At 48.0% G+C, this 25,121-nt stretch overlaps 1 protein-coding gene and 1 pseudogene across 17 annotated transcripts in view; both read left to right on the top strand.

Moving 5' to 3' along the window:
- The window catches only part of NCAM1 (neural cell adhesion molecule 1), a 331,249-nt gene extending 309,408 nt beyond the window's left edge, over nucleotides 1-21,841 (top strand). For 9 of the 17 annotated variants that reach the window (XM_028514329.2, XM_036028549.1, XM_036028548.1 and 6 more), the window contains 6 exons: nucleotides 272-396; nucleotides 4,154-4,331; nucleotides 14,071-14,278; nucleotides 15,252-15,368; nucleotides 16,384-17,199; nucleotides 18,684-21,841. In XM_028514329.2, coding sequence (XP_028370130.1) covers nucleotides 272-396; nucleotides 4,154-4,331; nucleotides 14,071-14,278; nucleotides 15,252-15,368; nucleotides 16,384-17,199; nucleotides 18,684-18,804 — 1,565 coding nt within the window. In that variant the 3' untranslated portion in view covers nucleotides 18,805-21,841. Of the gene's footprint in view, nucleotides 1-271; nucleotides 397-4,153; nucleotides 4,332-5,765; nucleotides 6,730-6,887; nucleotides 9,254-14,070; nucleotides 14,279-15,251; nucleotides 15,369-16,383; nucleotides 17,200-18,683 lie in introns of those variants that run through there. The other 8 variants (XM_028514337.2, XM_036028558.1, XM_028514334.2 and 5 more) reach the window with 3 other exon arrangements.
- LOC114498444 lies at nucleotides 590-1,170 on the top strand (annotated as a pseudogene).
- Nucleotides 21,842-25,121: the final 3,280 nt, after the last annotated feature.

Below are 25,121 nucleotides of genomic sequence, written 5' to 3'. Positions count from 1 at the left end.
ACAGGAGAAAAAGCAGCCTATTTCTAGAATGGTGAAAGGAGTGCACTTCCAGGGAGGGTGTTTCCCCAAACGTTCCCAAAATGTGTTAAGTTTAGGCTCAGTTTGAGGCATGTGACCAGGACCCAGAGTTTTCTACTTACTGCTTTTTAACCATTTGAATTTCTGAGGTAGCAAAAGACTCCAGCCCCACTCCATCACTACATCCCACTCTGATGGACTGGATTCTCATTTTGTGGAGGAAAATGTCATTTGAATGAACTGGCTGTTTCAGGGGAACCCAGTGCTCCTAAGCTCGAAGGGCAGATGGGAGAGGATGGCAACTCCATTAAGGTGAACCTGATCAAGCAGGATGACGGTGGCTCCCCCATCAGGCACTACCTGGTCAAGTACCGAACGGTGAGTGCCTCCTTCCCCCATGGTCACCCCTGCCCCTGCACCCCCAACGCCCACCTTGTTGGGGCAACAAAACACAAAGCCCAGGCCTCGGGCGGGGGTGGGGGTGCTGTCACTGTGCCTTGGGCCTTGGTCAGGGTTTTAAATCTCCACACTAACGCACAGCTTTTAGTTCACGACCACACTGGGTCCATTTAAAAACCTCTGCTGGCTTCTTTTTGGCCGGAACTGCCATCTTCCAGTAATTCGCCAAAATGACTAACACAAAGGGAAAGAGGAGAGGTACCCGTTACATGTTCTCTAGGCCTTTTAGAAAACATAGACTTGTTCCTTTGGCTACATACATGGGGACCTACAAGAAAGGTGATATTGTAGATATCAAGGGAATGGGCACTGTTCAGAAAGGAATGCCCCACAAATGTTACCATGGCAAAACTGGAAGAGTCTACAATGTCATCCAGCATGCGGTGGGCATTGTTGTAAGCAAACAAGGGCAAGATTCTTGCCAAGAGAATTAATGTACGAATTGAACATATGAAGCACTCCAAGAGTCGAGATAGCTTCCTAAAACATGTGAAGGAAAATGATCAGAAAAAGAAGGAAGCCAAAGAGAAAGGTACCTGGGTTCAGCTGAAGCATCAGCCTGCTCCACCCAGAGAGGCACACTTTGTGAGAACTAATGGAAAGGAGCCTGAGGTGTTGGAACCCATTCCCTATGAATTCATGGCATGATAAGTGTGGAAAAAATAAAAGACTTCTATACTGAAAAAAAAAAAACCCTCTGCTGACAAACTCATGCCATGACTGATTTTTCTGCTTTTTGAACTCTTGTAGAAAGTTATTTTGCCATTACTGAGTACTTTTTGCAAATAACATACTGATACCTAATAATCGCTACCTTACAGGCAAGGTACTATGATTACAAGCATTTTCTCTCCACAACACTCCTATGAAGGAGGTCTTTGCCACTTTACAAAGGAAGGAAGTGCCTTATGGCAGCCAGTAAGTGCCTGATCTCACACAGCTGGGCCAGCCGGGGGTTGGAGGGGCAGGGATCCAGGTCTGTCTGATTGAAGAGACTGGCTTGTTCCCTCACCTGCTCTTTACCCCTACCTGAGCTGTTCTAATCTTGCTAACAATGAACTTGGCCCTAAGCCTTTTCTTCCTGATTGGCTCACCACCCATTTAAGATTGCTATCCTTACACCTTTTATCCCCAACCCCCAATTGAGAATTACACTCTCCCTTTTTGTTTTTAGAATGACACTTGACCATGGCCAACCACAGCCAATTGCTGAGAGATTTAGAGGCAGTGTCTGAGCACTGGAAATAGTCTATGGCTAAGGTATTTTACCAGTAGGAAACAATGAACCACAGAGCAGTTGTCTTTCTTCAAACAACCCCCTAGAAAGGCATTTTCCAGGAAGTTGACTCATTCCCCCTCTGCCTTTTGATCAGCCCCTGTTGAAGTGAAATGTGAGCCCTTACCTTGTTAGGCTCACAGAGAGTCAGTACAGTAGGGATCCCTGTAGGCCACGCTTCTCAGGGGTGGACAGACCTGTCAATCCGCTCAGCCCTTTCTCACGTAATTGCAGAGCCAGGAGAGAGCTGACATGGGAGGAAGAGCTGAAGCTGACCTCCCTTAGGCCCAGCCCAGAGGCAGCTGTGCCCAAGAGGCTTCCTCACTGTGGAGTAGAAGCCAGGACTGGAAGTGGGCAGCACAGTAGGGTGGGATGCCTCTGCCTGTTGTCACATTGATGTGGCCGGGACAGACAGGGGATCCAGTTCCAGCTTCACCACTTACCAGCGTGTGACCCAAATATATCACCCAATCTTCCAAAACCTCCATTTCTCCTTTTGTAAAATGGGAACCAAATAGCTTATCAGGTTGTTATAAAGATTAGTTATAAAATATGCCAAGAACCTGAAATATGCCTGACACTTAGATACCTCTCTACACAGTAAATATAGTAATTACTGCTAAGACACTAGCTAGGGCTAGAAATACCTCCCGTAAGTGGCCACTTCAGATGTCAGTTTCCAGAAGAGTCACTGCCAAGCAGGTCTGAGTTAGAAAGATAAGTGAGGTAAACACTGAGATATGTTAGATTTCAACAACCTTGAACTTCCTCTCTCTTCCACTTCAAAAACTCAATGTTTGCCAAATATTATTATTACTATATATTAATATGTATTATATAACATAAGATTGCTTTATTAAATACTTGCTTTATATTCTGGTTGTCTCTTTTGTAATGATGTTTGCCAAGGAAAACGCTTTTCAGAGAAATTGGAAAAAGACAGCTAAATTTCTTTGTTTTAAATTGAAAAGGAACCACATGGTGGCATATTCACAAGCTAACGTACAGTGTAGTCCCCTTCCTGGCTACACACTGAAGAAGCCAGCATTCCCCACCAACATCTCCCCACAGTGCTCATGGCCATGACATGGCCATGCCACCTGCCTAAAGACAGGTCTTTCTTTGGCTGATACAAATCATTTTGCCTGGAAAGACGGCTTTGCTCTCAGATAACTCTTCCTCCAGCCTCAGCCATGGACTACACCACCTTCCGGGTGACACTGATGGCATGTTCTGCTCTTCCGAGGAGAAGCCCATCATTTAGTAAAAACATTGATCAAAACTTTTTGTGTGCCCAGACTACACTTCTCCAAAGACTGAAGGGGGGGCTGAGTGAGCAACTGTGAAACCATCTGAAGACTTCTCAGGAATTCTGCCAACTTCCTTCCACACTGTTGTGTTAGGAGGTGGTCACCTACAGATGGGTTGATGAACTCCCACTCAGAACATGCTCATTGGTGAATGTGTGGGATATGACTGGACAGAGTATTTGGTGAGAAAAAGGGGCACCTATAACTCCAGCTGCAAATTTTGCCCCGTGCAGTTCTCTGCTAAGCTGAATGTACCTTCCTTGTGGGCACTCTGAGTGCCCCAATGTTGGGCCTGACAGCAAAATTTACACCTGAGACACCTCCAGCTGCAGTTGTAGAGACTAAATTACATTGCATGGAATAGAAAAATCTAATTCAGTTCAACAGATGTTTGTTGAGCTCCCTGCTATGAAAAGGACAGATCCCTGCTTTGGAGGCCACATGCACTTGGCCCCAAACAAGACTGTCTCCCACTTTCCTGCCGTCAGGCTTAGTAGGGGCCTGACAAAACCTTTGCAAGCTTGTTGTCAGCTATAATGAGAAAATGTGTGGAAAGCCTTTAATATAGTGCCTGGCACATAATAGGTGCCTGATAAATGGTAGTTTTTATTTTTAATAAAACTGGAATCTATGCAGGGTTTCTGTGTCCTGGAGGTGAGTCACACACCTGAGTGTGAGTAACACTCTGAAATCAAACAAGCAACATGTTTGCTTTATTACTTTTCTAAGATGTACTGATACATATGGGCTCAGTATTCCAGAGTGTAGTTTGGGGAATGGGCAAGGCTGGTGCTTGAGTCCCTGCATGCCCTGAAGGAGATGGGGCATGGAAGAGTTGGCCCCATGTCTCACCAGAATCTGCCACTGTTTGTATTTGCAAACATGTAAGGTTAACCCCCTGACCTGCATCATCCTGAGGGCTTTTCAGGCTGGTAAAGAATAAACACCATGTCTTATCATTGGTTTTTATTTTTATTATTTTGCACCAATAGTTATTGACTCCCTTAAGTTCTTCCTGTTGGCTAGTCTTACCAGCATTTTTATCTAAAGCTTCCTTGTGTCTTGTGTCCTTCCTGCCGGTTTTTCCTAGCTTTCCTCCGAATGGAAACCAGAGATCAGGCTCCCATCTGGCAGCGACCACATCATGCTCAAGTCCCTGGACTGGAATGCTGAGTACGAGGTCTACGTGGTGGCAGAGAACCAGCAAGGGAAGTCCAAGGCTGCTCACTTTGTGTTCAGAACCTCGGCCCAGCCCACAGCCATCCCAGGTATGAGTGCCTCGCTTTCTGTGAGTTTCCCGCTTTGAATTAATGCACAAGTGCTGCACCTCCTAATGTGCCTGAACAACCCCTGAAAACTCGCTTGCTTACAGCCATCCTCATGATTGGTTGCCCATGCAAAGCTTAGTTTTGCTTTGTACTTATCTGTGCAGTGGGTTGAGATGTACTGGACTTGCAGGAAGGCTTGGCCAAGCATCCTGGGAAAAGGTCCTGTGTCATTTGGCCTTGAAGGACTGATGCTAAGCCAGTCCTTGAGACCTTTAAATGGGAAAAATCCCAGCTCCAGCCAAGCCTTGGAAGCTAGTTAAGTAAGCTTCCTTTTTGAGACCTTATCTGCCATCGAACTTTTCATACAAGGACCATATAACTGTTTTTGAGCACTTTCTATCTGATGCTTGCTTACCTGCACAACCATGGTCCAAATCTCTTCTCTTTGGGGATCCAAAGAGAAGGAAGACATGGTGCCTAGTTAGTTAAAAATCTTACCTGCCTGGGTCTCTCAATTGACACAAAGGTTAAATTGAACCACTTGAAAGAGAACAAGTGGAAAAAGTAGATACTGGAAAATCCCATCCCTGAAAGACAATCCAGTCTGCTAGAGATCATGATGGGAGCAGGTCTCCTAGGAGAAGCAGGTCCATCTCAGGGATGCAGGACCAATTCAAGTGCAGGAATAAAGTGAGAGTTCTGCTTTCTGGCTCAGCTACCTTGCCAGGTCACTGATGGCAGGTCACCTCATTGATCAAATCCCCCACAGCAAACAGGGCTCTCCAACACCACTCTTGCTTTGCCAGACCAGCCAAATGCCCTCCACTAGCAGGAGAGGTGGGCACAGGCCATATAGCTGCAGCCTGTTGGAGGGGCGCCATAACCTCTGCCATCTTCCAGTGTGGTAGGAAGAGGCTCTGATCTCCCGGTGGTCTGGGTTTGGCCTCCACCTGCCTGTCCTGTTAGGTGTTCCCCTGGGCTTTCAGCTCAGCTGTCACTATTGTTCCTCCCAGTGGAAGAGAGACCAGAAAGGATGAGGGCTGTCTGCAACAGGGCTATCTGTATGAAAGTGGGTTATTCAAGCAGCAATAAAATGAGATCAGTGTGTGATTCCCAATGGTTGGTCGTGCGTGAATGTGTGTGTCAGATGGACATGTGGAGCCTCCAGAAGTTGGCGGGTGGGTCTAAAGCCAGATATCAGAGCGTCGATTGGTCCTGCCCTCTACATTGTCAGGGAGACCCCTTAGCACACGCAGGATGAGCGTGTCACTGCTGGCACAGCTGAGATGGTGAATGTTGAAAGTGAGGCAGCGGGTATGGCTACAGAAATGTTCTCACGACTGCATAATGGGATGCCCAATGGAGGTGGGCACACCAGCCTCTGCCCTTTCTTTCTTGGCCTTCTTCGGTCAGTTTTTTTCTTGAAATCTACAGTCTGGTGTGAGTGTCCAGATCACCTCGGCCTCTGTGGGACACTGAGGAGCTGGGGGAGTGAGAGGCCTGAGTAACCCCTTTGCAGCAAGACAGATTCCCAATGGCATTTGTTTCCAGAGGTGAGATCCCCATCAGCAGGCGGCCTGGACCTGCTGTGTTCACATGCTGGGTTTGGAGGAGTTGGGAGTGTGTGTGTCAGGTACAGAAATCCTGGGAAGACCTTGTGTTCCAGAGTCCTGCCCTCTGGAAATGTCAGAGTCCTTCTAGTTAATCATCAGGAGCCCCATTAACCCAGAGAGGGTTTGAGGGGCTGCCTACCGCACTCAGGGCTCTCCTACAAAGGTCTGAGAGGAGGTGGCTCTACACTGGGTTGGACTTAGCCAGCCATTGCATTTGGTCCTGAGGCTGAAACCTCCTAATTTTATAAGAGGTGCATTCATATGGTCAGCAGGGTGGTAGAAGGTGAGGGGCCCAGAACTAGATTCTCTTTAATAGCGCTGTGGGTGGGGGATTGGGCAACAGGAAGAAGAGTTCAATTTATGGTTGTGAAGGTAGCCCCTTCTCCTTATGCACCGTTTGCTATACATGCTGCAGTGATCAAATGCATCTCTGCCGCTACGTGTAAAAAGCTCTTGGGACTAGAAGGCCAGGGGTAGGCTCATTGACTGTATCTAAGAGACCTCACCTTAGTCAAAGTGTAACACTCTCCTAATCAGACTTTTGTATTTTACTATGGAGGCATCTGTTCTCTCACTTTAATTTCATTTGCTCGCTGACCCCTAACCCCTAAATTCACCCTGCTGTGCTGCTTCTGGCCTTGCTGAGCTTCGAACCGGCCTGATGGTAATAATACCGCACTGAACTCTTCTCTAATCTTTGTCAGTTTAATTTACTAAGTTGAATTAACCATTGATTCTTGCATTTTCTGTATTTGACCTAATTTTTTTCTTTTTATCTATTTTTTCTCTGTTTCTGTCTCTACCTTCTCTTTTCTCCTTCCCCTCCCCTTCCTGTGTCTGTCGTCACACACATCACCTTGGACGTCACTGGGACATCCCCACTGCCACCTTTGTTTTTAAACAACCACATTCTCTTTGGGGACCTATTGCTTGACACCTGCAGCGACTTTGGGAGGCTCCTCTGCATCCTACACCTTTGTCTCATTGCTTTTCTCTGCAGTGACTCTTCTTTTGCTCTGTTAGGAACCTAAGAACACACATTACATTTTCTGAAAAGCCCAGTTCCTATGAGAATAGTCAGTGTCCCCTTTGGAAGAACAGCCACGACACCACGCACTCTACATGGAAGAGGAAGGTTTGGCAATTGGAGAAGCCGGACCTCCAGACATTTTACCATTTACGTCTATTTTTATGCCACTTCATAAGGAATCACACACATATACACACATACTTTTAGTGGCAGTATAAAATATTTGGGAGCTCTTTTCTTTAAACAGTATATTTTTAAAGCATTATGGTAGGTTTACAGAGACATTTTTAAACATCTGCTATTTACTGCATTTTTTTTATCTTACCTGAAAATGAAGTAGCAGAGGAAGATTTCTGAGTACACCTAAAGCTTGCATAAGTTTGTTAAAATACCCACTTGCCCCCCTTCTAACCCCATGCTCCTCTGCCTCTCAAAACATAGTTGGCTTTGCTTGTACTTCAGTGCCCATAGTAAGGGAGCCAGACCACTGTGAAAATTTTGATGACACGATGGCAAATTAAGTCACCCAGTCGCCCATGCAGCAGAAGAAATTCAATTTGTTGGGTGTTTACTGGGGTTGATCAAACATTCTGGGAGGTGCTGTGGTCCTGGTAGTATAACCAGCACCCTATGCTGTCTCTGTGAACAGAGCCACCTTTAATGTGTCCAACACTGGTCAGCTTTGTAAGCTTGTGTCTCCCAGACCAGGTGGTAGCTGCCACACAGCTGCAGATCAGCACAGAGCCCCATGTCTTGGGGCTTGTGGTTCAACAGTGACCCCCGCTATCACATGAGTCATTCCCCCTGGTTGCAAGCATCCACTGTGAGCCAGACACGACCGTGCACCCTCCCCATACATGTTCACAGGACAAAAGGGAGGGACAGGCCACTCCCAGACTGCCCAGCCTGAACTGTTAATAAACTGGAACTCAGTCAGCCTGTCATGCTTCCCAAATGCACCAAACCCCCCGATTGTCAGTGGCTTTAGTGACATTTCTAAATCTGGTGAAAGCCAGCTGCACCTCTGTTGATGGGGAGTATACCTCCCCAGGTGCCCAGGAGAGCAAGTGGAGGGTGTTTGCAAAAGTCCCACACAGAGACTCAGGGTGAGTCTGCTGCGTAACATCGGTGTGTGCTTGGGGATGGAACTTCTACTGGACAAAAAGTCCGTCCCTCCATTGTGGTCACATATCATTCCACATATCTCATCTCTGAGCACCTCCACAGAAGTCTGATTTTTGTTCTTTTTGGTCTCTTTAATTTTTAGTTCTATTGCTATTTCTTAATGTTCAGAGATGAGGGTTTCCCTTTGGGAATCTAAGTGATCCCGTGGTTTCTGGGGCAGAGCTGCCCGTGCCCCTCGTGCTCACAGTTTAGAGACTCAGATGTGGACTGCAGAGGCCAAGTGCTGCCCAGCAGCTCAGGCAGGGTAGTGCCTCTGCCCGGCCTCCACTGCCTCCAGCACCAACTTGGTCCTCTTGCTCTGGGGTCCCTGCCTCCTCACACCAGGCTGCAGAAGCAGTGGGGTTCTTAGGCCCGAGGCAGAGCACTGAGCAGAGGCAGGTGGTGCCTCCAGGCCTGCAGCGGGAATCCCAGGTCCGTTAGCAAGAGCTGGAGAGAGGGTAAGGGGGGAAGAGATCAGTCCTCCTGCAGGTGACCTGTCACTGTCCTTCTGGCTCCCAGCATGCTGTTGATATCATCCTGGGCAGGAGTCATCCAGGAGCACCCACCTCAGGGGTTTGCCCCACCCACAGGTGAGGGACAGCGTCAGTGTTTTTGAAGGGACTCCTTGGAGATTTTGTCCAAATTAGGGGAGGCCTGACATAGCCCTGTCTCCTCAGTACGCCCCAGGCCAGGCCAGCCTCAGCTGAAGTGACTCTGAGGTCATTGCAGTGACCACATTCAGACAAGCCCACTGTCTGTGCTGAGATGCCCTTCCAGACATAGTGTGAGGACACACATACTCCCAACGGACACTGAGTTTTCAGTCATGCCTGTGGCCCCTGCCCCACCAGGAATCCCTAAAATAGCAACCCCCAGAGAGCCCCACAGGAGTGCGCACTCGCTGCCTGTCCACCCTGCCGCTGCCCCTGTGTCCCGCGCTGCCCAGCCTCCACGCGCCACAGGGTGTCTCTGCTTATTTTGGGAATATTTATACGGCGGGATTGGATCACGTTTTTCTACTAATAAGAATGCTAACATTGTTGTGTAGATAATCAGCGAGGCCTTTATGAAGTTTACACCTTTGCATTATTAAAGGAAATAACAGTTCATGTGCACTCTCCAGTGTGTCTGATTTTATTTGATAGTTATCTGTCCTACAAAATGTCAAAAGTCCTTTCCCTCCACCTCACATTTACCTGGATAACTTGGATTACCCAAGAGGGCCATTGAAATTGTACCCCAAATTTGAAGCCTGCTGAGTGGTGTTCTGGCAAAGGCAATGCTTTCCTTTGCTAATGAGGAACAAGGCGTTTTTCTCAGCTGTCCTAGCAGCTGTTGTGGGTCAGTGCCTCTTTGGGCTTTCCTAGTCCCCAGCAGACGGGGGAAGGGGAAAATGCCGTTGTAGAACCAGGAAGTGGTCACTTTGGGGCCAGGGGTACACTCTAGGCCACCAAATATACAACAAATCTGTAGCAAGACCTCCCAGTTACAAGGTCTCTTTAAAACTCCCTAACAGAGGCTGCACACAGTGACCTTGTGATCAAGAGAATCTGAGAGAAAGTTCTCATTCACAAGCCCTGCTCTGTTTATAATCACACTTAGGTGGACATTTCCCAAAAGCCCCCACCACCAGCTTTCTAGTTAGCAGATTCCTGGCCAGAACAAGCAGACGTTTCAGAGGTTTGTGTATGAACCAGCACCCAGCTCCTCCGTCCTGGGAGTCATAGGCCTGAGGGGGCACTTCTGCTGTGCTGGGCTCCCGAGGCACAGTGACTCGGGAGCACCGGGCATCTGTCAATGTGAGACCCGGATTCTCCTTTTGAGGCACTTGAAAAAGTAAGCATGTGCAAGTCTCAGTCTTGGGTCAAGGCAGTTCCCAATTCAGTGACAACTTGTCCGACATCAAAAACAACAGGAGATGGACAGCCCTGGCTTCAGACCATCCCTGCTCTGGTCAGCTCTGACCCCAGAGCTCAGGGCGGCACTGCTGTTAATAAGCACTGTTTGCATGCAGGTGTGCAGGTGAGTCCGTCAAAGGAGGTCAGGAGGAAGAGCATGCAAAGATAGACCCCAGAAGGCTTTGTCTTTTTCCTTTTGTAAAGTGTCACATACAGTGCAGGAGATGACCTTCGTCCTTCTAATGTATCTGCACTAAACAAATCTGTAACATCCACCAAGAGATGATGAATGTGGTTTTGACTTGAATACTTTACCATCTGTATCCTGGTGTTCCCCCTATTTACACTTCCTTTTACAAAGGCTACATACACTCTTTTTTGAGGAACACTTAACTTCCTCTAGAAGTCTTGGCTCTGAGTGGTGAACTGGGTGGTTCCTTTTCCTTTGGGGATAGTCTTTGTCTTCTCTTCGTCCATTCAGTCCATCAGTAGGTCAGGGCTACCAGGTGGGACTCCACAGCTCATCCTTGGGTGGTGAGTCATAGGAACAGCTGCTACTCATTGTAATGCAGGGACAGAGAGCTGGAAACAGTGGTCCTTCAACTCTAGGGTGCATTAGGGTCACCTGGGTGCTCCATCAAATCCTGATGCATGAGCCTCTCACCCAGATATCCTGATCTATGGAATTGGGAAGCCCCAGAACCTAAATTTTTAACAAAGCACTCTAGGAATTCTGCTGTAGGTAGAAAAACATTACACTGAGGTTTATTTTTCCTGTAAAAATAAAATCGAAAGAATCAATGAATAAAGATGGGACCTTTTGAAGATTTTAGTTCTCCAGGAAGAAGTCCTTCTCAGTCTACACTCTGGAGGAGATTGGCACAGGGGACCGTGTAGCATGCACTGGGCACTGTAGGACATCGATGTGCAATGACAGACTCATATGGTTGAAGAGGACTCGAAGACATTCGCTATTCTGGGCCCCACCTGGTGCAGGAACCTCATCCAGAGCACTGCAGTCTGCCCACCATGGGGTGTGCAGCCTCTGCTTGAGCACCTCCAGCACCAGGGAGCTCGCCTGCCTGGGCAGATCATGCCATGTTTGAATGCCTCTGTTTGCTTGTTCTTTCTCAAGTGGAGCTGAAATCCGCTCCTCACCCCACAGTTTTCATCCACTGGTGAAACCAAATAAGGCCACTCTTCCTTCTCACAACACATATATAAATATCTGGTGATAGCATTTCCTCTCCTGGCTAAACACCCTTTCATTTATAAATGTTCTTTTGAACATTTCCTATATGTCTGGTGTTCCTAGATGCTGAGGAGACATCAGACAGACAGGGTACCTACTAGGACATTCTAGAGGGCACATGTAAATGAACAGAAAATAGTAAATAGAGGTAAGAAGAGAATAAAACAGGTAATGTGACAGATTTAGAGTAGAAGTGCCTGAGTAGATAAGAGATGGGAGTGGGTGACTTTTAAGCTGAGGTTTATAGGACAAAGAGCTACGCAGGGGATGACCAGGACAGAGCGTTTCAGGTTAGGGATCAGAAGGCCCTGAGGCAGGAACAGCCCAGTGTGTTCAGCAGGTAAAGCAAAGGCTCAGCCATTTGGACCACAGAGAAGATGTGGGTAAGTGCCAAGAATTACAGTGGTGGGAAGAGGGGGAGAGTCCACAATACGTGTAGGACCTTTCGGCCAGAAGAACAGATTTTATATCAAATGAAACAGGAGATTGCTGCCCTGCTTTTTGCTTCTTGCCACAGTCAGAGTCACCCTCCTGGCGCCCCCACCCCCCACCCGCCCTCCCCTGAACATGCAGCTGGTTTGGGCTGTCGGAAGCAGAGCAGCCCTCCCGCGGCGTCTGCTGAGTCCAGAACACAAGCTAGACGCCTCTGTTGATTCGTTTTCACGCAGAGGGCAGCTTTCCAGTAGATTTTTTCCTCTTAGGGATACAATTAGTCCCCTAATCCATATATATATTTAAACCTCAGAATGTAGAGTGAGTGCCATTGAGTCCAAAAACACATACCCCCCCGCCAAACACACACACACAAGAGTACTGTGATTTCTCCTTGGAAGCAGGCACTCAGTACCTATGGGGCACTGGTACTGGGAGACTGCAGTGGTTTGCAGCCCTGTGTCAGGGGTGGAGAGAAAGCACAAAGCTGATTAACTTCTTCCCTATTCAGGGATTCTGCACATCAGGAAGGCTTGCATTTTTTTGCTTTTGGGGCAGAAAGTGTGAGAAATGGGGAAATAGAATGGATGGCTTTGTTCTGGTTTAGTACGCTGCTAGGGATAAAACCCACTCTAGCTGACAGCAGGGACCAGGGGCCGGTTTTCTGCTCTCAAAGCCCAGAGACAGAGTAGCTGAAGCTGGGTCCTCAGAGCACAGAGCCCTTTGCAGCCTTGGGGCCTTCCCAGGGGACAGGCTGGGACCTTCAGTGCAGGTTTGGAAGGGCCCAGAGACAGACCTGAAGAGGAGAGGCCAGGAAGCAAGACCAAGGTCCCAAAGGGTCCAAACATATTTGAGAGCCTGGGGGTCTCCAGTTGAGTCCCAGCTGTGCTCTAGGTGGAGTGAGTGCTCATGTCTGTCATGCTATGCTTGTCACCCATACCAGGAAATGAAACTTGAAACAAGGAGCAGTGGGGAGACAGGGCCCAGGGACACATGCTGCATGATAGAAAGAAGAATGTGTGGCCCGTCTGTGACATCTGTTACCTCGGGTTACATGTTCTGTTATCTGGTGTGCATGTGCTGGAAGGCCACAGGGCCTGGCCTGGTTCTTAGCAAAGGCATAGCGAGACCCAGGTATGGCCACAGGGCCTGCCTCCCATCAACAGACCTAAGTGATTCCCAGTCCTGAGGACACCAAAAGCTTCAGACAAGGTCTGGTGGTGAGGTGGAGATGTCAGTTCTGGAACTTTCTTCTTCCAGAAGCAAAGCAAAGCAAAAGTGCCCCCATTCCAGTGTGGGATCACTGTTTCCACATGGGTTTAGGGACGGAGCTCTGCATGGGTTCTTCTGCCTGCAACACGAGCGTTTATCTCCCACACACTGGTGGGAGTCCCCTGTAGGTTGCTCCCCTGGAGCAAATGGCATCAGTCACTGCAGGCAGCTGAAGGGAGCTGAGCCTGGGGTCCTTCTGTGATACCATCAGTAGCCAGAGCCCTGGGGGATTTTAAGTGGACAGCAAGGGGCTAAGACACAGAGGCTTAGTCATTCACAATGCAGCCAGCCAGGCTGGGGGTGCTGGGAGCCGCTTGGATGGGAGAATGTGTGTCCCTCTTTGGTGCGTATTTGTCCTGAGTCCGCGAAGGTAAGTATCACAGGATGAGTCTGCTGGTTTTCCCAAAGTCTGATCCAAACATGCCTGAGCTCCCAGATGGTGAGTATTCCTAGACCTTTCACCTAACCCACAAAAACTGGGGAGGCCTCCATATCTCCAAAGTAAATGGCTTCTGGGTGCAGTGCAAATGGATAAACCATGAAGCCATTTTTACCCCACGTCGGGTCCTCTGGAGCTGTTGCTAAAGAGGGGAGTGGACGTGGGGTAGCACATTGGGACTCCTGTAGTGCCTAACATCATCACACGCCCAAAGGAAGCCTGGGGAACCCTCTGCCACCTCATTTGGGACTATGTCTCTGACTGCTATGCAGGAGCCACAGCCAGGCCTGAAACCAGTGAGCACTGCATACCCGCCTGCTCCCAGGGCTCACGGGGATACAGCTAAGGGTAGTCCTCGGGGAGGCTCACAAGTTCAGAGCAGAGATGGAAACCCATCTCCCAGTCCCCACTCTCCTCCTGACAAGGTTGCCATACCTTCCTCTTGAAGACATAAAGAGACTCTTTTGTCTCAACACATATAATACCAGAGAAGGTATCACTCTGAACATAAATGCCATAGCTTTTTGTCCTGTGGGCCCTACCCAACCCTCACAGGCTATTGCTCTGCAGGGCCCAGGGGTCAGCATGTCAGCTCAGTGTGCTAACCACCAGCCATCCTCTTTCTCCCTCCCACTCAAGCCAATGGCAGTCCCACCGCAGGTCTGAGCACCGGGGCCATCGTGGGCATCCTCATTGTCATCTTTGTCCTGCTCCTGGTGGTTGTCGACATCACCTGCTACTTTCTGAACAAGTGTGGCCTGCTCATGTGTATCGCCGTCAACCTGTGTGGAAAGGCCGGGCCTGGAGCCAAGGGCAAGGACATGGAGGAGGGCAAAGCCGCCTTCTCGTGAGTGCAGACCTGCCCCAGCCAGGGCCCCTTAGCTGAGCTACCTCAGTAGTTCCTCCACTTGGGAACCCCAAGTGAAAACAAGCATTAGAGAAATGTTTCTCAAAGGTCTTTGAGGGGATCCCTGTTTGAAAAGCAGACTCTTGGGCTCAACTCCAACTACTACATTAGGATTTCATGGAAGTTTGAAAATCCCTACCTAAGTCAAAATGAGGGCATTTTTGGAGCTAAGACTGGGGAGGTGGGGGGATGAGTGGAGGGGCCAGCATTTGAGAAGCACACTTGCTTGCTCTCATTCATTCAACCTTTCATAAGTCACTCAATAAATATTTGTTGAGAAACTACTAGGGGCAAGGCACTATTCCCAAACACTAGGATACAGCAATGAACAAAACAGATAAACATTTCTGTCCTCCTGAGCTGACAATCCAGATGCTGTCCCCTCCAGGATCTCTGGAGAAATGGATCCTGAGCCAGGTAGCAAGAGCCTTTGTAGACCGTCACTGGGCTGAGCTGGCTCAAGGTGAGAAGGGGCAGAACAGGGGAAGAAGTGTTTAGCACTACCATGTGCCAGGCAGAATATATGCATATACACACACATACAGGTACATATACATGCATATGCTTGCATGTGTATAAATACAAACTATTTTAGCATTTATCTGTGCCAGGCGCTGTGCTAAACACTTTACATACATTATTTCAGTTAATGTTCCTAATAGTTAGGTGAGGTACATCCTGTTATTTGGCCCATTTTACAGATGAGAAAATGAAGACAAGGGAAAGCAAATCAGACACTCAAGGTCACACAGCAAGCAAGAGTGGGGACTCAGGGCGAGGCACTTGAGCCTGGCTCTGAAGGCCACCTGCCCACTGTGGGCCAGGCCTCGGTGCCTCAACTATAGATTGCTTCCCTGGGAGCTCTCCCCTCCCCCAGCTCTCTGGGATTGAACCAGCCGAACTCTCTCTGCAGGAAAGATGAGTCAAAGGAGCCCATCGTGGAGGTGCGAACGGAGGAGGAGCGGACCCCAAACCACGACGGAGGGAAGCACACAGAACCCAATGAGACCACGCCACTCACAGAGCCCGAGTATGTGGTGGGAAGGGGCTCATGCCTCTGTGGCCACCTCTCACCTGCCCACACTTCCCATGCTTCTTGCCCACAGCTTCCGGCCTAGCACTGCAGGTCGGACCCAGAGTTCTGGGACCTTGGCTGAGAAATGCCAGGCTCCAGTCTCTCCCTAGACAGAAGGAATTCTTGGTTGTATTAGGGAAGTTGTGGGTGTTTCTTGCATAAGTGGGATCCCTAAGCCCTGTTACCACACACATCTGGAGATGGCTTAAGGGGGCAAAACTTCACTGAAAGAGACTGAGCTTTGAGAAGTTTAGCAAATTCTGTTTAGGACTTCCAAGAATCCAGAAATGTTATCTGCATTCTTCCCAGAAGAGTAAGGGAACCTGGGGACCTGGTAAAGCTCTCTGGCCCTCCTATGCTCAGAAGCCTCAGGGACCCTCAGTCAGAAATGACATCTGGCTGTGGTTGTACTGACTGCCTGGCTATCATGGGTACTACAGGTTTGAAACCAATGGAGTTTAATAGAAGCACAAAATCTATGGCTGGAGAACCCATGGTTCTTAGGGGCCATATGGAATACTCGTCTTCTGCCTTACTCCCAACTTTCCCTGTCACTGCCCATGGAGCGCAGCGGGACAGCCCGGCCGATTCCTTGGGGACTTAGGTCTCCTGCAGTGGTGCACACTGAACTGAAGGCTGCCTCTCCTCAAGTCGAGATGCAGGCAGGAATCAGAACAGCCCTGGCAGGGAGTCCTGTGCAGAGAAGTGGAGGGAGTCATCAGGGAGGAAGGGCCAGCAGGTCCCCTTTAGACGACTGCCGAGTTCTCTGTCGTTTCCTGTGTCCTCTTCTGCCCGCCTGGGCGTGTGCTTCCTCTCACGTCCTCGTTTTTCTGTGGGCCTGTGTCCATGCCTGTGCATCACTGCATGCCTTGCCCACGGCCCCTCCTTGGCTTCAGCCCTTCCCCCACTGCTTCTCTGTCTTGTCTCAGCTTCATTGTCTATTCTCTTCTACTTCCTGTCCTCCCCACAGGCTGCCTGCTGACACCACAGCCACTGTCGAGGACATGCTGCCTTCTGTCACCACCGTCACCGCTAACTCTGACACTATCACCGAAACCTTTGCCACTGCTCAGAACAGCCCCACCAGTGAAACCACAACCCTGACTTCCAGCATTGCCCCTCCAACCACGGCCACACCTGACTCAAATTCTGTGCCTGCCAGCCAGGCCACCCCTTCCAAGGGGCCCGGTGTCGCCACCTCCTCCCCATCCCCAGCTTCAGCTCCCAAGGTGGCCCCCCTTGTTGACCTGAGTGATACCCCAACCTCAGCTCCTGCGACCAGCAATTTGTCATCTAGTGTCCTGGCTAACCAGGGGGCTGTGCTCAGCCCGAGTGCCCCTACCAGTGCTGGGGAGGCCTCCAAGGCCCCTCCGGTGAGTAAGCCAGCCCCTGTTCCAGCCCCCACCTCAGCTGGAGCAGCCAGTCCCCTAGCAGCAGCGGCTGCCCCTGCCACAGAAGGCCCCCAGGTCAAGCAGGAGACTCCCAGCACCAAAGGCCCGGACCCTGAGCCCACCCAGCCTGGCGCTGTGAAGAGCCCGATCGAGGCAGCCACGGTCCCCACTAGCCCGAAGAGTGAGGCTGCCTCCATCAGCGCCACAAACGCTGCCCAGGGCGAGGACTTTAAAATGGACGAAGGGAACTTCAAGACCCCAGATATTGACCTTGCAAAGGATGTTTTTGCAGCCCTGGGCTCTCCTGCTCCTGCCGCTGGGGCCAGTGGACAAGCCCCTGAGCTTGCTCCTTCCACTGCAGACAGCTCTGTTCCGCCTGCACCAGCAAAGACCGAGTACGGCCTCTTTTTGTCTGCTCTCGTCGGGTTGTGTCCGTGGTGGTGTGCGTTTGTGCTGTGCTGTGTCCTCCTTGTTAGATGTGTCCACCGCCTAACCCAGGGCTTCTCTGAGGCGACTGTCAACTAAAGGGCTGGGATAAGGCAGAGAAAGCAGACATGCACAGCAGGCCCCTGCAAGCAGCCTCCTGCTCACTAATTAGGCCATGCTAATTATGTTTCATCCTCATCGTCCTAGCAGTGGCGTCTGTTTTCCCTGGGGAACCCTTGCAGTCAGGGCACTGATGAGCATAATTTGGGAAGTGAGCTAAGGAGACCAAGGTGCCCTTATTGGCCACCCTGCGGCCCACAGGCAGTCAGTGTGTTATCCAAGGCCAGGCTGTGCCCTCACAAGAACAGCCCAGTTCTGCAGGAAGCAGAGAGGCTGCTCTGCATGGAGAGAAAATGCAATCCAGAGGAGCCCTGCACACTCCTACCCAGATGCCCGCACACACACACACACACACACACACACCCCTACACCTTGCTTCTCCTGCCCTTGAGTGGCTGGGAGGTCTCAGAGCTCCCAAGTATCAAATGACTGGCCCTCAAGTTCAAGGGAAGGTCCTTAAGCTTACAGGTTTTTTTAATGTGATGCCAAAATGCAGTGGCACTATTTGTGGCTTGGGTCTGAGCCTGCCCTAGTGTATCCTTAGATCAGACTCTGGCTCCTGGAACTGAGGCAGAGTCAGAGAAAGGTTTATATAGATGCTCCTGAAGCTAATGCCAGGTGAGCTGTGGTACTGTGAGCAAGAGCTACAAAGGGCCCCTCGCCAGGTGCCTTGATCTCAGGAAGGAAAAGGACTCTGAAAGCCTTGCCCACTTGATCCATGACCCCTACTCACTTCCCCTGTAGCTTGAAGCCTACTCTGGCCTCTCTCCAGACTCCCAGGAACAAAGAGCATTTTCTCACCCTGCTCAGGCAAGCCACAAAGGTATCACCACGAAATACCGACCACAGGGTAGGGTGGGTGGAGTAAGTTGGGGTGCAGACATGCAAGAGCCGGTAGTTTGCTGAAGGGCCCCCTGGAAACAGTGCTAGGGAGCCCAGCGCAGCCCACCTCCTGTATACCAGGCTGAGCTACTGCTAGTGCAGCCCGTCAGGGCAAGGAAAGTCTGCTTCTGCTACCCTCTTCCACCACCCCAGGTAAAGATCTAGGCCCTGGCATCAGATTTGGGCTGGAACGGGAAAGGTGTCATCCCTCCAGTTTAGTGTCTCTCAACTTTGCCTGCATGTTAGAATCACTTGGGCTCTTTTAAAGTCACCCATCCAGACCAGTTCTGGGGTACCGGCTAGCATCAGTGGTTCTTAGAGGTCCCAGGTAATTGTGACAAGCAGCCAAGGCTGGAGGCCACTGCTCTAACTGGACCCCTCCAGAGGAGCTGGTCGAAGGGCAAGTTCCCCCAAACGAAGGTCTCAGCACTCTTTTCCCAATTCTCTGCAGGAAGCGCCCTGTAGAAGCAAAGTCGGAGTGCCAGGAGACAGAAACGAAGCCAGCGCCAGCCGAAGTCAAGACCGTCCCCAACGACGCCACACAGACAAAGGAGAACGAGAGCAAAGCATGATGGGTGATGAGGGACGAGCAAAGATCAAAATAAAAAGTGACACAACAGCTTCACCAGAGCATTTCCAATATCACACACACGTGCGCGCACACACACACACACATCTCATTCCTCTAGTGTCTTTTGCCTTTAAAAAGGAAAACTAAGCAGATAAACATAGGATCTCCTTTTTGTAGGTTTATAGAAAGGGTTCCTTTGTTGCACACTCACTTGTAAGAAAATGAGACAAAGAGATTAAACCCACAGCCAAACTAGGACACTCCGTTCCCTGAAACCATTTAAAAATCAAACAAAAGGACCCCAAATTAAGAATCTAGGAAGCTCAGAAAAAAAATCTAGGTTTAGGAAGACTACACTTGGTGTTGCCCAGTTGGCACAGACCAGTTTCAGAGAAACACTTCCAGGCACTAAGACTAACCGAATGAACAAAGTCCAAGTTTATTTTTATACTTTCAGTCGAGTTTGAACTCTGCAAAACCTCACAAATAAGTTATAATTTCTGTTCACTTTGTATTTGTTCAGTATGCAAAGTGTGTCACCCTTTCTAGCTGAATTCAGTTCCCACGTAGACTCCTGTTTTGTAGGCCAAATGCCAAATCGCAGCTTCTGGGGGTAGATCTCAATTTGCAGTATTCAGATTTCTTTTTCCTTTCCTTTTCTTTTTGTTCTTTTTTTCCTTTCTGCCAACTTTGCTTTCCAGTGTTTACAAGTTGACAAATGTTTAACTTCAATTGTGTTTAAATGTCCATGTAAAATAGCTGCCTTCTTTTTTTTTTAAAAGTTACAAGCACCGCCCAGAGGTGGCAGGACCGTCACAGGCTTGCTCTGGCACAGGACAGCTTCACACAGTATAATTGTTTACAGTGGCGCACCCCCTCTTCTGATTTGAAATTTTTGCCTGAGTCCAACTCAGGTGAAAATCCATCTCGTTCCAGAATGGTTTTGCTTTTTGGTTCTTGGGGTTTTTTGGTGTTTCCTTGGGGGTTAGGCCACTTTCTGATTAGCCATCACCTGCCTGTACCTGTGACAAAGGGTCTGCTCCTGGGCTTCCTATCCTTCCTGTTGAAGGATTCCTTAGGCTTTGTTGAATGAAGCAGAGAAGATTGTATAGTTGGGGCTGGTCTTGGTGAACACACGTTTTTACCCCAAACATCCCCTTCTTATAGAAAGCCAAATAAAATATATACATACAACTTCTTTTTGAGCCCAGAATCTAGATTTGAGCGGAAGAGCATGTGTGCTTCAGGGAATTAGTGTCTTTTTTTGGAAATCTGTTGAAGTAAAGTAACATCAGCCTTCTGTTCACTTAGGCAACGTTTGTAGAAACAAAAGAGAAAAAAAGCCAACCTGTTGTCTAGAGTCATAACACGACTTTCCTGGATTGAAAACAAAGTGGGGGAAAAATACAGAAACTTTAAGGGGGATGGGAGGGGGGAGAAGGGAAAAGCCAGCCCTTTGTATAGAAATTTTGCTTTTTTTTTCTCATTCTACTTTAGAACTGCAAGCTTGTGCACTGTGGATGCGTGAATATATTAGTGTGAAACGTGTTTTTGTCATAGTATTGAAATAAAACTTCAACATAGTTTGGTTGTGGAAGGTATAGCAGATAGTTCAGAAAAAATATTCAGGAAACAAAAATTACTCAAAAGGAATTGAAGCCTTGAAACAATGAAAATGAATAAAAATGATTATGATGATGAAGATGATGCTAAGTAAACAGAAATCAGGGCTCAGCATGTGCTCCCTTCTGAAGGTACAAACAGCAAGAGGTGAGGGTGGCAATACTGCCCCTGAGTCCAATCTGCGGGCCACACTCCCCAAGTTCTGACACTTCTGCAATCTGATCAGTGGCAATATGCTAGATTATAATTCCAAACTGTGAAAAATAATGGTCTTGTCATTTGCTAAATGTGGGGTTATTTTGCATTTTCTCATCTCCTGGGGATGGAAATGGAGGATCCCAGTCCACACTGCTCTAGCCCCTGTGACCCTTAGGGCTTGCACAAGTCTACAGTTCGGATGCAGAGACCCTCAGCAACAAGCACCTGAAGACAGTCCATAGAGCACACAGCAGAACAGAAGCTCCAGGATGTCCGACGGGAGGATCCAGCAGGGAGTGGTGGGCTCTTCCTCTTACCAGGTTGTCAGTGGTATCAGTCCTTCATCTTGTGATGTTAATGGCTTTGAGCACCTAGGCCAAGCCCACACTATACCTCATGGAGACTGTGCATTTCCTTTAGAGGGGTTGTGGTTAGGCAAACAAACTGATTTTTGTTCTAATACTTAGGAAGAGAAAGAGGTATAGTCAACCTCAGATAACCTGGCCCAGGACAGTAGACCGCCCCCCTCCACCCAGAAGCCTGACTCCACCATTACTGGAACCCAAGACTTCCCACCTTTTGGTCAGCCTCTCTCCCATCATATATAGATTTGTCTCTGCATGCGTGAGCTTTCCTTTCCTTAAACAAATAAAATAAGACAGAGCAATGCTTTCTCTAAAATCAAAGAGGGAGTCACTTTATTTTCGAGATATTCTTTTATGTTAAGAGATAAAAGCTTATAGTTTTTCTTTTTTAATTTTTTTGAAGGGGGGATCAATTCTACCAGTTTCCAATGTCTATGTGTCTATATGTGTATGCGCCATACATATGTATTCACATAACACCGGCATGGCCAAGTTCTGCTGGAGAGGCACTCAAGTGCCACACATGGGTCTCCTCACACTGATGGGCGTAGTGTACATAGTGCAGCTTTTGAAGTGGGACTCTATTTTCACACTTTTTTATGGAGCCTTCCAAGTCCCAGGTTTTCACTCTAGGCTGTCTGTCTGGATGGTGGTTTCAGACCTCCATTAACATCCCTACCCAGCATTCCCAACTTCGGGGGCCTTCTCTCTTGTTATAAACTTTTTACCAAGTGAAACATCGAGACCACCTTTGTTTCCATTCTCACTGGTGTAAATACTGAGTACTAACTGAAAATTTTGACTTTGCATTCTGTCAGAATACTTGTGTTCAATAAAAATTGAAAGAAAAAAGAGCTGTTATGGTCAAACTGGAATTTATTTCGATTCATTGAGAGTCTGTCACCTGAATCAAATGTGGAAATGCCTGTATTTTTTCCTGGACCTGTGAACAAGGTTGGTTAAACCCAGTGCCTTGGGTTAATATTGCCTGAATGATGTTTTCTAATTTTTCTCTCAGGTTGATAGAGGACCAGATATCAGATTTAAAAAGATTTAATGCAAATCCTGAATCTGCCACTTCCTGGGAAGAATTATGTAATCTCCCCGATACTCAGTTTCCTCTTTTGACAAACTGGAACTATCAAGCTAATTGAGTTGAGGTACTGGTTACTGATTGAAGCAATGTACCTGAAAGCCAGTGTAGAACTTTCCCGGCACATAGTAGGTCCTGAACAAATAAGAGTTAATGATATTGGCATCCCAGGTGTGTAACAGCATCCTACCCAATTATAATCACAATCTGCACCTGAGCTCCAAGGTCCAACACAGAGGCAGATACATGAGGCTTATTCTGGACTATGTGATGGCTCTCCCTATCACACACCCCACAGTGAGGGTGTGAACAGATGGCCTTAGAGCCTTAACTGAGCCACCCTGGAGTCAAAGACTGAGCTAGTCAGAGTGAAAAAAACTTGGCCTCAGCTCAAAATTCTCTCATGTATGCTTCTGTCCAGCTGTCTTTAGGAAGAAGCATTGGATAGAGTTGGAACTGTCTATTAAACTATGAATTGAGAGTTCTTGGAAGAGACCTGGCCACAAGGACAAGGGCGAGGTGTGCGAGACTCCTAGGGACCAAAATGTAAGGAGGGCTCCTCTCAGGGCCCACCCTGTACCTGCACAAATCTGAGCAACAACTTTTGTGTCCCATGTGCCTCACCCTACTCGTGGCCTGAGCAGGGGAGCCTTCCACTGTGGTGGTGTCTGCATTCATTCCAGGACTGGTCCTTTCACTGGCCCCAGGGCCCTTTCTAATCAGTGCACAGAGCCATATTCATGTATGTGATTTCCTGTGCCACATAATTCCAGCTGCATGGTGGGGCTGGAGGAGGTAACAAAAACACATTGCTTATCAAGATTTGGAGAAATCATTCAATGATAACCTTCTTCATTAATCCATGAAGACTTGCTTCCAGGGTCTTCCACTTTCAGGCTAGTTTCCTCTCAGATTCCCTCAGTAAGTATTTGTTGAGAATCTCGAAGGTGCTCAGGATATCGCAGCAAACAAAACAACTCTCTCTCATGGAACATTCATTCAAGTGTGGGGGTGGGGCAGACAATAAGTACCTCAATGCTATGTTGTGATGGTCACAGTCAGTAGGCCTTTTCACCAATACCCCAGTTTTACTTTTTCTCCTTCCAGGCACATGATAGGATCATACTTCTTGGATCATTTAAAGTAGGTATGCATGGCCATGTGACCTGCTTTGGTCAATGGAATGTGAGCAGTGCAGAGCAAGTCACTTCCAGGAGAGCCTTTGACAGCCAGTGTGTCTTACTGTGACCTTCTTCCCCGACACAGCAATCAGCAGTGCTGCAGTGGGTGGGAGTGCCACCAGCGGGGCCCACACTGAGGCGTGTGAGCAGGAGACTCATGGGGGACGTGGAGGTTGCATGTGGGATACACCCAGTGGTGCTTTGATAAATGTTTGACAGCCAGCTCTCCAAAGGGGATGTACACATATATGGGGGGTGTGTACGTGTGTGTATGTATTTATCATAAACTTCACTGATATAAAGAATATAATTTACAAATAATAAACTATATAGTACTCTCCCCTGGCTGGTGTGCCTCAGTGGTTGAGTGCCAGCCTGAGAATCAAAGGGTCACTGGTTTGATTCCCAGTCAGGGCACATGCCTAGGTTGTGGACCAGACCCCCAGTCGGGGGGGCATGAGAGGCAACCACACATTGACGTTTCTCTCCCTCTCTGTCTCCCTCCCTTCCCCTCTCTAAAAAATAAATAAATAAAATCTGTAAAGTATATATATAGTACTCTATTTTGAAATTCCATATATTTAATTGAAACTCACAGAATGTTCTGGTTCATTTTTGCTGAAGTCTTGCATCCATAATCGACAGATGGTGACAGTTGATAAATCAGTGCAGCTCCAACATAGATGGTGGCTAACATGTTCATTTGTGTTAACTAGTAAGATGAAAGTGGAACAGTGAAGATATATGTGTCAGAACGTCACTCACTCGTCAACAGTGTGAGCGACCTCTGCTGAGTCATACACGTTTTTGAATTCTAGAACACTGCCTCAATTTTTGTGCTATTCATAGTGCAATGGCTACAGTCATGGCACACTTTTAAATTAAGGCTGCATCATAAATATTTTCTCTATCACTTTCTTAAGTCTAGATAAACACACACCAAAAAAGTCAAACCCTGAATTGCAGTGTTTACTGGTTTCAGTGGTAAGTAAACATTCTCATTATGGCTGACTTGTCCATGCTGCCAGTGGGGAAGGAAGTTGGGCGAAAGAGCACAGTAGCACGTCATTGTATAGTATTCCCACCATCCAGATGAAAGAGACATAAATAACTTCAAGCACAGAGATAATAAAAATATGTAGTAATAACACTGATAAATAGTAAAATGTAGTAAAATAATAAGTAATACATTTTGAGTACTTACTGCCTTCATTTTGAATATAATTTCAAATTTATCAATGATAAATTTATGTAATTTAACTTTTAATAATGACTAACAAGTGGCTCAAAATTTTCCTAGCAATTTAACAATTGGCTCTCTAGAGCCAGTAAAGCTGACTTCAGCACACCATTAGATAAGCCTTTATGGTATAAGCCCCTTCACCTTAGAGTCTGTTACCAAAGAATTATTTAACTTATCATGGCTAAATCAGGGAGAGAGAAGTGGTCTGAATAGCAATAAATCCAGGTGAATGTGAGATCAGAGTATTCCTCTCTGAAAAGGTGACGTTTAAGCAGTGACCTCAGAGAAGTGAGGGCCTGAACCATGCAAATATCTGAATGAAGATGTCTCAGGCAGAAAAACAGCGGGTGCTGAGGTCTGAAGTGGGGGCTTGCTTGGTGTGTTTAAGGATGAGCAAGCGGGCCTGTTTGGCCGGGGCAGAAAGCAAGGAATGGGGTAGGACAGAGGCATAAGAGGCAGGAGATGTGTCAGAGGTATCCAAGAGCTAGATCCCTTGGGGTCTGTAGACTGTCATTAGAATGTCGGCCTTTCTTCATGTGAGATGGAAAGCCAAGGGAAAATTTCGAGCAGAAGCCTGACATGACTTGATTTTTAAAATAATCACTCTAACCTTCT

This window comes from Phyllostomus discolor, chromosome 6 (assembly GCF_004126475.2).
Source record: "Phyllostomus discolor isolate MPI-MPIP mPhyDis1 chromosome 6, mPhyDis1.pri.v3, whole genome shotgun sequence".
Taxonomy (NCBI): domain Eukaryota; kingdom Metazoa; phylum Chordata; class Mammalia; order Chiroptera; family Phyllostomidae; genus Phyllostomus; species Phyllostomus discolor.
Note: the sequence above shows the minus strand (reverse complement) of the source record. Positions and strands in the feature narration are given on the sequence as shown.